Source organism: Sinohyriopsis cumingii, chromosome 11 (genome assembly GCF_028554795.1).
Source record: "Sinohyriopsis cumingii isolate HCF-2022 chromosome 11, ASM2855479v2, whole genome shotgun sequence".
In the NCBI taxonomy this organism is placed as follows: Eukaryota; Metazoa; Mollusca; class Bivalvia; order Unionida; family Unionidae; genus Sinohyriopsis; species Sinohyriopsis cumingii.
In genome coordinates, this window is record NC_142971.1 from 93,186,698 (window position 1) to 93,199,410 (window position 12,713).

Below are 12,713 nucleotides of genomic sequence, written 5' to 3' on the forward strand. Positions count from 1 at the left end.
CTATTTATAGATCCTATGCAATATTGCTTCTTGATATCTTAAAATAGAGCCTCTACACGTACGAAATTTCAACTAAAAATGATCACTACTATTTACAGTCAGCCTCTAAAAATCGCAACAAATATAAAAACGCACATATCTTACATATTTACGGCCGTTGTAGAACAGACTAAAATGGCTTAAGATATGTACTCTTGGCTTGCCAAGAATGTGTCTGTGCGTGAGTTTTGCTGATATGTTTATAAGAGAAAACTATAAAACTGTTTCCAATCGCGGATAGTTTACATCATGCCTATGTGTTTGATATTATTCTTTAAGATAGTGACTACTTTATTGCGTTTGTGAAATCATATGATATAAACGTTCTTGTAGTATCATGTCCGTTTCTTCCGGGGCTAGGTTTAAGTTGCTGCTGTGTAGGATGACCAACAAAGGTGCCAGATGACTGAGGCGGCACTATATTGGAACCATCAACTACTCTATCACCTCTCCATTAGTGATGTGGGCATACGGTTTTGTTGAATGTCTGTAACGATAAGTATAATTTGGAAATGAGCAGCCTTGAAATTCCATGCAAGGTAAGAATTAATACGCGGAATTACTTATTGTGCATCCCCTAAACCACTGAAAAAGGACGAATTCATGTCCATTGTTTGGACGCAGTGTTTTCCCTTAATTTCACGTTGGCTATATGAATGACACGGTGTTTAAACTTTGTATCCCTTGACAATATTGTTTAAAGACTTTATAGCCTTAAAGTAAGTAATAGAAAAAGATAAAATAACGAGTTTAGTAAACTTCGACAAATGATTTATTTCCTTCGATAACAACGTGAAAATTTAAAAAGACTTTACAATATTATGAACTAAACCCACAATGTATCACAATGATATAACCCTGAACATCTCTAAATGAATTCACAATAATCCTTAAATATGCTTTCAGTCCAAACGGTGAAAGAGCACTTTGCAATTTCAACAAATATTTTAAATCAATGATCCCTCACAAATTAAATCTGAACACAATAGTAAACGGTTACATAATGACATTAAAAGGGGCAATGAATAGTCTTGCTGATCTCAAACTTTTATAATCCCAACTTGACCCATGTTGCAATACCCTTTTCAACCAATCATCATAGTGGAATTTACATCGAATTGTAAACAAATTCGCTGCCAGAATAGTCAAAGGTCATAATCAATGCTGGGTCTTAAACTCAAACCCAAGTAAACGAACTATTTATATCTCTCTAGCATTATAAAGAGCAGATACGCACAAAATTCTGTCCTCAAGCATAGACAAAGGTCAAGCGCACAACCTAAATTAAATATACGTAACTATTTTAATAAACATAGGATATATGTTATTAGCAGTTACGTCTTTGCTTATAGATATGTTTGATTTTTGGGATTATTTGTTGATTTTTTTTAAAGTTAGGGTTGGGAAAATATTTCTCAACTCAAGTAATTGGCCAGTTACTAGGAGCATAAGTGTTAATGTACAGCATTCACGCGACTTTAAGACAGCAGTGGTTATTTTCGTAAAATGAACCCCGCCACTAATTTCTGAGGATACGGACATTTCTTGGATATTTTTATGTATACGAGTTTAGTAATTTTTGAGATAGGAAATACTTTTTTGCATCATGTGCTTGGATCGTGTTTTGCTCTGCATGGAGTAAAGTGAAATCATTCGGTTTAGAAAGGCTTACTGATGAATCATTCAAATGTGAAGAAAAAACACACACGAAAGTATGATATTAATGTCTCGTGATGCGTGGTCATAAAGCAATTAGGGAAAATTATTTGTAGTATTCGCGCGTTTAAGAACCCATTCGTTGACTAGTACTGTTCTTCGGACGTCATCTTCTATAGAAGAAACAAAACAACACAACAACATAGACTATCAAGCTATGCTCATGTAGGTACATGGTTTTCATTATGAGACTCCTTGTGTGTAACAATCCTTCATATTTCTCGCTGCTTTCTTTTGAATTAGGCAATATTTTGTTCCTGTGTAGACTATTTGTTGTAGTTATTTGTTTAATCTACAGTGGCAAGTGGATCAAAATCCAATTATTGTATTAAAGGCGTTATAACTGCACGTACTAGAAGGCTCGTTTAAATTTTGGTTTGATTCAACACACCGTTTTCGCCGTTGTGTGCTCATGGATGTTTGAGATGCTTTTTGAAGTGTTAAAAATCCGGTTGATATTTATTCACTAGTTCACTAGATTTCTCAAGTTTTGTCTTCCTGAACGTGATTTGAAATTATATTCAGAGACCACCCCAATCAGCATACGGAAATAAGCTGTCTTACGTACAAGCAATATGTTTTTAAAACCTGTTGCCCAGTTAAAGGAGTGAGATCTTAATAACTTTGACAGCAATGTTGAATCTAGGTTACTAATGTACAGTGTCCGTTTTCTGTTCCGCTACTCAGTCTAACAAAATCAACTAATGTATTGGCTGCTAAGGTAAATGAATATAGGCATGGATCGCCATTAACAATTAAGAGTGTCTATCTAATTATTGTAACAACAATTGTTGAAGATATTCTTGTTAAATTACTCCTCTGGTACTTAACAGGCACCGTTGTCTTTAAAAGAATCGCGGCATCCTGATAAATATTGAAAATCACAAAAATAAATAACCCAATTCAAGAACGGCTGCACTCATACTCTTTAGGTAGTGTCTTACCTACCGTTTATATCGCAATTATAATCACTTAATGAAAAACTATATAAAAGATCTTGATAAAATCTCAAATATACCCACAATCTGATTTAATTTCATTATTCTAAAAATACAATCCCTTTGAAAAAACAAACAACGAGAATCCCTTGTCCCCGAATATGTATTGCTTACACTTACCTAAAGGATTAACACACACACATACACACACACACACACACACACACACACACACACACACACACACACGTACGTTTCCGATGTTTTATATAGTAACATTAATACACTCTTTGAAAGTGTATATGATACAATACGTAACACTAATTATATATTTTGTTTCATTAACTAAATGCAACAAACAGAACGAAAATGATATAAAAAACCAAACATTTTATTCCCTTTCTGAGTTTCAGGAACAATATAACACTTAATATTTTTACCGAATAAATATTTTAAATAGCCCCGAAAATCCCCACAAAAATCCCAAACGTTAAGGATTTAATATTTCCATGATAAAGTTTATGATCAATTAAATTTGCATTTACGAAAGTAACTTTTCTCAGACTACATTATTATTACGTATGTGGCAAAAACCTATTAACAATTACACATGTAGTGTCACCTAATTATAAAGAATAAATGGAACGACTTGTCTTGAGTAGAAATCACAATAGTGATAGCACTATATTACAGTTAACTTCAAAAATTAAATCTCGAACTAAAAAGCACAATTAAACATGCACATGAAATTAATTCATGAAATACCGTTCAATGTACACATATTTATCATTAATTCAAGATTAAAATACCGTTCAATCTACACACATTTCTTCATTAATTGAAAATGAAAATACCATTCAATGTACACACATTTCTTCATTAATTGAAAATGAAAATACGATTCAATGTACACATATTTCTTCATTAATTGAAAATGAAAATACCACTCCATCTACACATATTTCTTCATTAATTGAAAATGAAAATACCATTCAATGTACACATATTTCTTCATTAATTGAAAATGAAAATACCACTCCATCTACACATATTTCTTCATTAATTCAAAATGAAAATACCATTCAATGTACACATATTTCTTCATTAATTGAAAATGAAAATACCACTCCATCTACACATATTTCTTCATTAATTCAAAATGAAAATACCATTCAATGTACACATATGTCTTCGTTAATTGAAAATTAAAACATCATTTCATCTACACATATTTCTTCATTAATTGAAAATTAAAACATCGTTCAATGTACTCACATTTCTTCATTAATTCAAAATCAAAATACCATTCAATGTACACATATTTTTTCATTAATTGAAAATGAAAATACTATTCCATCTACACATATTTCTTCATTAATTGAAACTTGAAACATCGTTCAATGTACTCATATTGCTTCATTAATTGAAACTAAATACCATTCCATCTACATATATTTCTTCATTAATTCAAAATAAAAATATCATTCAATGTGCACAAAATTATTTATTCATTAAAATTGAAAACATCGTTCAATGTACACATATTTCTTCATTAATTCAAAATGACAATACCATTCAATGTACATATATTTCTTCATTAATTCAAAATGACAATGGCTTTCAATGTACATATATTTCTTCATTAATTCAAAATGACAATGGCTTTCAATGTACACATATTTATTCATTAATTCAAAATGAAAATACCTTTCAATGTACACATATTTCTTCATTAATTCAAAATGACAATACCTTTCAATGTACACATATTTATTCATTAATTCAAAATGACAACTTCTTTCAATGTACACATATTTCTTCATTAATTCAAAATGACAATACCTTTCAATGTACATATATTTCTTCATTAATTCAAAATGAAAATACCTTTCAATGTACATATATTTCTTCATTAATACAAAATGACAATGGCTTTCAATGTACACATATTTCTTCATTAATTCAAAATGACAATGGCTTTCAATGTACACATATTTCTTCATTAATTCAAAATGACAATGGCTTTCAATGTACACATATTTCTTCATTAATTCAAAATGAAAATACATTTCAATGTACACATATTTCTTCATTAATTCAAAATGACAATATTATTCAATGTACACATATTTCTTCATTAATTGAAAATGAAAATACCATTCAATATACATAAATTTATTCGTTATTTCAGGATGAAAATATCATTCGATATGCACAAATATATTCATTAATTCAAAATGAAAATAACATTGAATATGCACACATTTCTTTCTCACTTCTAGATGAAAATATCATTCAATATACACAAATTTCTCCGTTACTTTAAAATGAAAATACCATTCAATATCTACGTATAGTTCTTGTTCTTTCCATCTAAAATCGATTTCTTTCAGTTTCCTAATCTAAATAAACAAGAATCCAGTTTGTCTCGGAGGAAAGAAAGTCAAGTGATATGAAGAGAAAAAAATGAAGAGAAACAAAACAACAAACAAACAACGTAATCATCTTTAGCAGTTTATCATTTCAGGCTCAGTTCTTTAAATTTAAGCAGAATAGTTAGGTTTCGTGTGTCAAACCATATAAAATACCGTGCAACTTAAACTGTGTTGTGGAAGAAGTTGCTATACTTAAGAATAATATTTCGTGTCATTCGGACTATTAGCGAAAATTTCCCATTTTTCACATATCATTGCTATTAAACGTTTTTTTTTTAAAAAAAATAAGATTGTATCTCTAATTCGCTAAATGTTTGTGCTCGAGAAATTTTTAATATTCCAGCACTTGATATGTTTATATTATCCCTAAGAATAGTAACACAAAAGACTTCTAGTCTTGAAAAGGAACAAGGAGGTGGCAAGATGTGGTTATTTGGAAAACGTTTATCCACATTTTAGTTAATTAAGTGTATTTATTCAAAAGACTGTTAGCACATCGCCACACTCCAGGCCATTAGCACATCAACACATTGAACTGTGGAACGTATTTGAAACACCACTGGAATTCAAATGGAACATGAAATATTTTTAGGACTATTTGTTACTTAATTGACAATTTTGTAAGTTCTTTCTAAAGTTTAATTTTGTATATCTTGGGAAATACATTATTTGTGGAATTATAATTACTTTATATATATATATATATATATATATATATATATATATATATATATATATATATATATATATATATATATATATATATTCGAATTTAGCAGATACTCCGTGCATTCAAGTTTGAAACAGTGTTATTCCGCACTTAGTTGACGTGATAATGACATCTTGATGCATCTGCATCACTTCATCAGCCAATTGTTGAGCAAATATCTAGAGTGAACTAAATTACGATGTCAAAATAAAGCAACTGTCTACTTTCTAGTCTGAACTAAGTCACAATGTTACAATACAGCAACTGTCTACTGTTTGGAGTTTAAACTAAGTAACAATGTCACAAAATAGTAACTGCATACTATTTAGAGGCTGTACTAGATCACATTACCACAATATAGTAACTGTCTACTGTCTAGAGGTTGAATTAAGTAGCAATGTCACAATATAGTAACTGTCTACTGTCTATAGTCTGAACTAAGTCATAACGTCACAATACAGTAACTGTCTAGAGTTTGAACTATGTAACAATGTCACACTATACTAACTGCCTACTGTTTAGAGGCTGTACTAAGTCACAATGTCACAATATAGCAATTGCCTAGAGTTGTTAATGTCGTTTGTTATGTTGTTGTGGGGTTAACATCATTAGAGTCTGAACAAAGTCACAATATAGTGTATTTATTAAACTAAGAAGTGGGGAAATTAATTAATGATGTAGACGTCTTTTGACTAATACAAGTGTATGCCTTCCATTTCTAGCCGAGTTATAGACAAAATATTTATTGTTTCTTACCTCTGAAGTCTTATTTATACAGTTCAAAGTTCCAAAATTTGAGCTGATACAAAGAAATTTTCGAAATATCTTACTTGATGCGCTGTACAACAGAAAATTTATGGAAAAATTGCAGAAGTACAATATATTACAAATTTGCTGCGCCTGTGTTACTTCGGGGTGGTCTGTAGTTTTGTCCAAAAGGCTATATAACATAATGTACACTCGTATTGCATGGCTAGGAAGATTTGTCGCGAGGAACATTGTCGAAACAACGATTAACATAGAGGTAATCCGAACCTCTGCAATAGAGAGTGTATTAGGAGGCATTCGCACTTTTTGATTTTCTCGCAGGCAAAGAACGATCTGTTGTTTTCTAAACTTTCGTATGGAAATTATGACCACTATGTTAAGGATAAATACAGTGATGACTGGGACAACAAATGTTATGACCGTATCGATGTAAGTAAAAACAAAGACGACATGGATATAGTCATCGGCGATTGAGCAAGAATTTGATTGGGCCTCTGATGTAATAAACGTTTGGGAATAAAACAACATTGCAAATAAAGTGACGATTCCAACAGATAAATATGATCTTTGTTTTGTGCACAAGGTTGCGACTCTGAGCGGGTGACATACAATAATGTACCTCTCTATCATAATTAGAACAACATACCAGACTGACAAGAAACCGCAAACGTAAGTCACATACAAAATAATATAGCAATATACAATAGAGTGTCCAAAATCAACATCTAGCTTTCCAGTCCCAAACCAGCTTAAAAACAGGGCCATGAGGAATCCGGTATCCGAAATACTCAGCGCCGCCAAGTAGACACTGGAAGACGGCCGACCAAAGCTGGTGCAGACGAACACTTTAAAGGATATAGCATTTCCTATTATTCCGAACACTGAAATCACTGGAACTAAGAACAGGTACATGCATTCTCCAGTATTGTTGCATACAGATTCATGCATACTTTCGTTGTCTATCCTTCTTAAAACGCTTGAGTTAATGAATGTCCTATTCAGAACTACTTCTTCCTCCATGGAAGTATTCACCATATTTTCAAAACTCTGAAAAGATGAAAAGAATATATATATATATATATATATATATATATATATATATATATATATATATATATATATATAGTATGTATTCTGTGTCAATGATATACCACGAGATGTATACATTTTTCATTAAAAGAAAACGAGGGCTTGCCGAGTTTCCTTTTAATGAAAAACGTATACAACGAGTGGTTTATCATTGATACAGCGTACATGCTAGACATATATTTTATTTATACCACATGCAAATTTCATTTTATATGGGAGTTAAAAGTGACGGACGTAAACAGTGCACTTTAGGAGAGTGAACTCTTCACAACCCCTCGCATGTATGTACGCTCAAACAAGAAGTTCTGTAGTTATTCATAATTTCATGTACACTTCATTCATATTAATAGCTATATGTTTTCTCTAGCAATATTAAATTAAATGAAACACAAGGTAAATAGTTAAGATTCAAAACGTTTTTAATAATATGCATGAAAATGTTGAATTTGCAGCGTTAATTGTCATGAACAGTAACAGGGAGGCCATTTGCGTCTATAGCAACAGTACGATTCGAGCCAGGAACATCAAAATAATGAAGGAACAAGAGGTAGTTAAACAATTTAACCCTAGCTACAATTCATTGATATCGTTTCTGTCCATATTTTGCTATTCCTACTGAGAGTCAGTGTCACTTTCAATAATTCTCCTACGTTTCCGCTATGTGGGCCCTGCTTGAGAATTGAACTGTTGAAAGAAGTTGACCCAGTTAGGGATCTCGTTGACGTTTTGCGGGAGGTTCGTAACAAACATATTTTGCACGGTGATGTTTGATCCGTAGAATGGGTTGATGATAGTTTGATTATGTTGAATATTACACGTTTGAGAACTTGATATACTACAGTCGGTTGGTGTGCAGTTTGAAATTTCTTTGTTGTGGAGGTTGATAGCATCATTACTTGGGTCGCCGGTGTTGCTCAGGTAATTGAAGTACGTCTGTTGTTGTTTGTCACTAATGTTTGAGTAACTGGTTAATGACTGTACATCTTTGTTGCCTGAAGTTTTCACGATATCAGTTGGGAGAATGTTTTTCTCTCTTAACATAGTGTCAATCTGACATTTCCATGACTTGCGTCAAAATATATTTTGAATTAAAAATGTATTTTTCTAATTTTCTTCTTTACTTTTTCTTTTTTACAGAAGCAAATCTACTTGATGTGAATCTCAGTAAGAACATTTTTATATTTTGTGTTCAATCAAACATGAAATTTGTTTGATGAAAATGGGAATAACCTTCCTTTCTTAGCAGCCTAGTTCTATTTTTAACACATTTATTGTAATTCGGATTAACTACCTTTCCATTCAGGCATATTCTCTTAAAGTGTACGTATGCATTACAAAAGGTATTAAATGAAATTACAATCAAAAACAATGTTGAAAAGAAGGAACCCCAAGTTAGCTCAATTATAGATGAAAAAACACCCCACTCCCAATATTCCAAGAGAGACAATGCAAACATAATGGAACAGGTCACACAATGAGTTTAAAGACTTCATGAACAGCCAGTGATACCGTGATTTTAGTTTTTGTAACATCTGATACTGCTTAGAGAACTTTTAAATGTTTCACGTTCAGTATGTGCGGGCCAGAGTGTGTAACTGTTCCTTTACGTACATGTGTGTGTGTAAGACATATAGATAGAAGGACAGAAAGAGATAATGCCCATGTTTCTGTACAACCAATTGGTATTTTTTAATAGGGGATATAAACTCAAAATTCTTTGTTAAGTGGTTCAGTTTAATCCACTGACTGTATTTAAGATCTAAAAAGGTTATATTTCAACAAAGACATATTAATTGCTTCAGTTTCCCTTGAGTTTTCTCTTCAACAAGGTTACCATAGAATTTGTAACGTTGTTGAGGTCATGTGATACGGGTCACAAGTGAAATACTTTAAAATATGGTTCAGTCTATTGGAAAGTTAATGCCAATACTTTACATATGTTGTAGCATTCAACATTTTTTCTGTTATAAATTTTGCACATTAATTTTCTATTATGTTGAAGGCGCGCATGATCTTTTTCTTTTCTAATCTTTGTTTTTATTTTGCGACAATAGTGCAAGTTTTAGCAAATCAAGCAATGGACTTAAGCTCAGCAGATTAAAATGATGGTTAAGGTTTCTTAAGATGATAAAATAATAATACCTACGGGAAGACAGAAAACCGCGCCCTCAGACATTTTCCTTGTTCACTGGAATTGGAGACTACATAGTAGCTAAGCAAAAGTTTCATTACTGCGCTGTCCATTCCGCTGTAGACCATTCTTCTTTGTTATGAATTGAGTATACTTGTGTCTGCTGATCCTTGTTGTGAACTGAGTGTACTTGTGTTTGCTGATCATTGTTATGAACTGAGTGTACTTGTGTCTGCTGATCATTGTTATGAATTGATTATACTTGTGTCTGCTGATCCTTGTTGTGAACTGAGTGCACTTGTGTCTGCTGGTCATTGTTATGAACTGAGTGTACTTGTGTCTGCTGATTATTGTTATGAACTGAGTGTACTTGTGTCTGCTGATCATTGTTATGAACTGAGTGTACTTGTGTCTGCTGGTCATTGTTATGAACTGAGTGTACTTGTGTCTGCTGATCATTGTTATGAACTGAGTGTACTTGTGTCTGCTGATCCTTGTTGTGAACTGAGTGTACTTGTGTCTGCTGATCATTGTTATGAACTGAGTGTACTTGTGTCTGCTGATCATTGTTATGAACTGAGTGTACTTGTGTCTGCTGGTCATTGTTATCAACTGAGTGTACTTGTGTCTGCTGATCATTGTTATGAACTGAGTGTACTTGTGTCTGCTGATCATTGTCATGAACTGAGTGTACTTGTGTCTGCTGATTATTGTTATGAACTGAGTGTACTTGTGTCTGCTGATCATTGTTATGAACTGAGTGTACTTGTGTCTGCTGATCATTGTTATGAACTGAGTGTACTTGTGTCTGCTGGTCATTGTTATGAACTGAGTGTACTTGTGTCTGCTGATCATTGTTATGAACTGAGTGTACTTGTGTCTGCTGATCATTGTTATGAACGGAGTTTACTTGTGTCTGCTGATCCTTGTTATGAGCTGAGTGTACTTGTGTCTGCTGATCATTGTTATGAACTGAGTGTACTTGTGTCTGCTGGTCATTGTTATGAACTGAGTGTATTTGTGTCTGCTGATCCTTGTTATGAACTGAGTGTACTTGTGTCTGCTGATCATTGATATGAATTGTTATTATGAACTAAGTGTACTTGTATTTCCTGATCATTGTTATAAATTGAGTGTACTCGTGTCTGCTATCATTGTTATGAACTGAGTGTACTCCTGTCTGCTGGTCATTGTTATGAACTGAGTGTACTTGTGTCTGCTGGTCATTGTTATGAACTGAGTGTACTTGTGTCTGCTGGTCATTGTTATGAACTGAGTGTACTTGTGTCTGCTGATCATTGTTATGAACTGAGTGTACTTGTGTCTGCTGATCCTTGTTATGAACTGAGTGTACTTGTGTCTGCTGATCATTGTTATGAACTGAGTGTACTTGTGTCTGCTGATCATTGTTATTAACTGAGTGTACTTGTGTCTGCTGATCCTTGTTATGAACTGAGTGTACTTGTGTCTGCTGATCATTGTTATGAACTGAGTGTACTTGGGTCTGCTGATCATTGTTATTAACTGAGTGTACTTGTGTCTGCTGATCCTTGTTATGAACTGAGTGTACTTGTGTCTGCTGATCATCGTTATGAACTGAGTGTACTTGTGTCTGCTATCATTGTTATGAACTGAATGTACTTGTGTCTGCTGGTCATTGTTATGAACTGAGTATACTTGTGTCTGCTGATCATTGTTATGAATTGTTGTTATTAACTGAGTGTACTTGTATTTCCTGATCATTATTATAAATTGAGTGTACTCGTGTCTGCTATCATTGTTATGAATTAAGTGTACTTGTGTCTGCTGATCGGACTAAATGATGCACTTAAAATGTGCCGCTGTACGATTATCATTTAGGGATTATCTTTTACGTAATTACGCGAAAGATTTAAATTGTCCTGGCAGGCAAGTGTGGCTACCACAAAAATCCGATCATCATGATATCACGTGACTGTATTTTTATTGATGAATTATAGAGAATCGGCGAGACAATATATTTTACTTGTTGCATGGAGCCAACATAATAACCAGAAAGAAATGGACGGATGGAAGTGTCGGTAATTTGAGTTTGAATGGAGTTTAACATAATTGCATATTTACGAAATTGAAATAATTTAACATTGCAGAATGCCACTGTATTGTTGAAATAGTATTGTCCTATCACAATATGTAGGATATCTGGTTTAAACAACTGACATGTACCTTGTCAAGGGATCTAACTGACCAATGATTGCACCACAGCAAAGACTATGCGCCTACAATTTTGTGCAGACCATCCTTAATATAAAAACGGTTACTGAAGAAAAATGGAGGATTTAACAATGTAATTTTTACATGTATCAAAGTTGGATATCCTTAAATACCATTTATTACCATGTAAATTTCACCGTCCCCTAGGTGACTCCATTTAATTCCATTATTCAATCTCTGCTTGTAATGATATCGTTTATTACAATTTATCAGACCTTACGAGGTTTTGTCGAGTTCCCCATCATATCTTATCTGCTTTTATAACGAACGTACTGTTAGCATGCACTGTCATATATTAGAGTACCAAACTCTATGTAATTATTTCTATTCCAAACTTAGCGGATGTTTTTCCTGGATAATATTCCTAGTTATCTGTGATCTTTACACGATGATTCCCTTACTGCTACTACGACCTTTAGTCAGGGCGGATTGTAGATCCTAAACATATATTCAGCAACAAGTATCGGTAAATCACATGAAAGCAGGCATGTAACCAGCCAACGCGAATCCAGAAGAGGAATACGACCTTACTAGTTTGCAAGACTAGTCCAAATGCAAACTGCACAGATCCAGATCAGCCGTCGCATAATGCACCGGCAAATCTGGGTCTGTACAGTTTCTTATGAGTAATCAGT

At 33.1% G+C, this 12,713-nt stretch overlaps 1 protein-coding gene across 1 annotated transcript; it reads right to left on the minus strand.

Annotated features, from left to right (window-relative positions):
• Window positions 1-6,506: 6,506 nt before the first annotated feature.
• LOC149789015 (cysteinyl leukotriene receptor 2-like) lies at window positions 6,507-7,553 on the minus strand. Its single transcript, XM_089973575.1, has one exon. The coding sequence runs from the start codon at window positions 7,551-7,553 to the stop codon at window positions 6,507-6,509; it is 1,047 nt and encodes a 348-aa protein (XP_089829701.1).
• Between the last annotated feature and the right edge of the window lie 5,160 nt (window positions 7,554-12,713).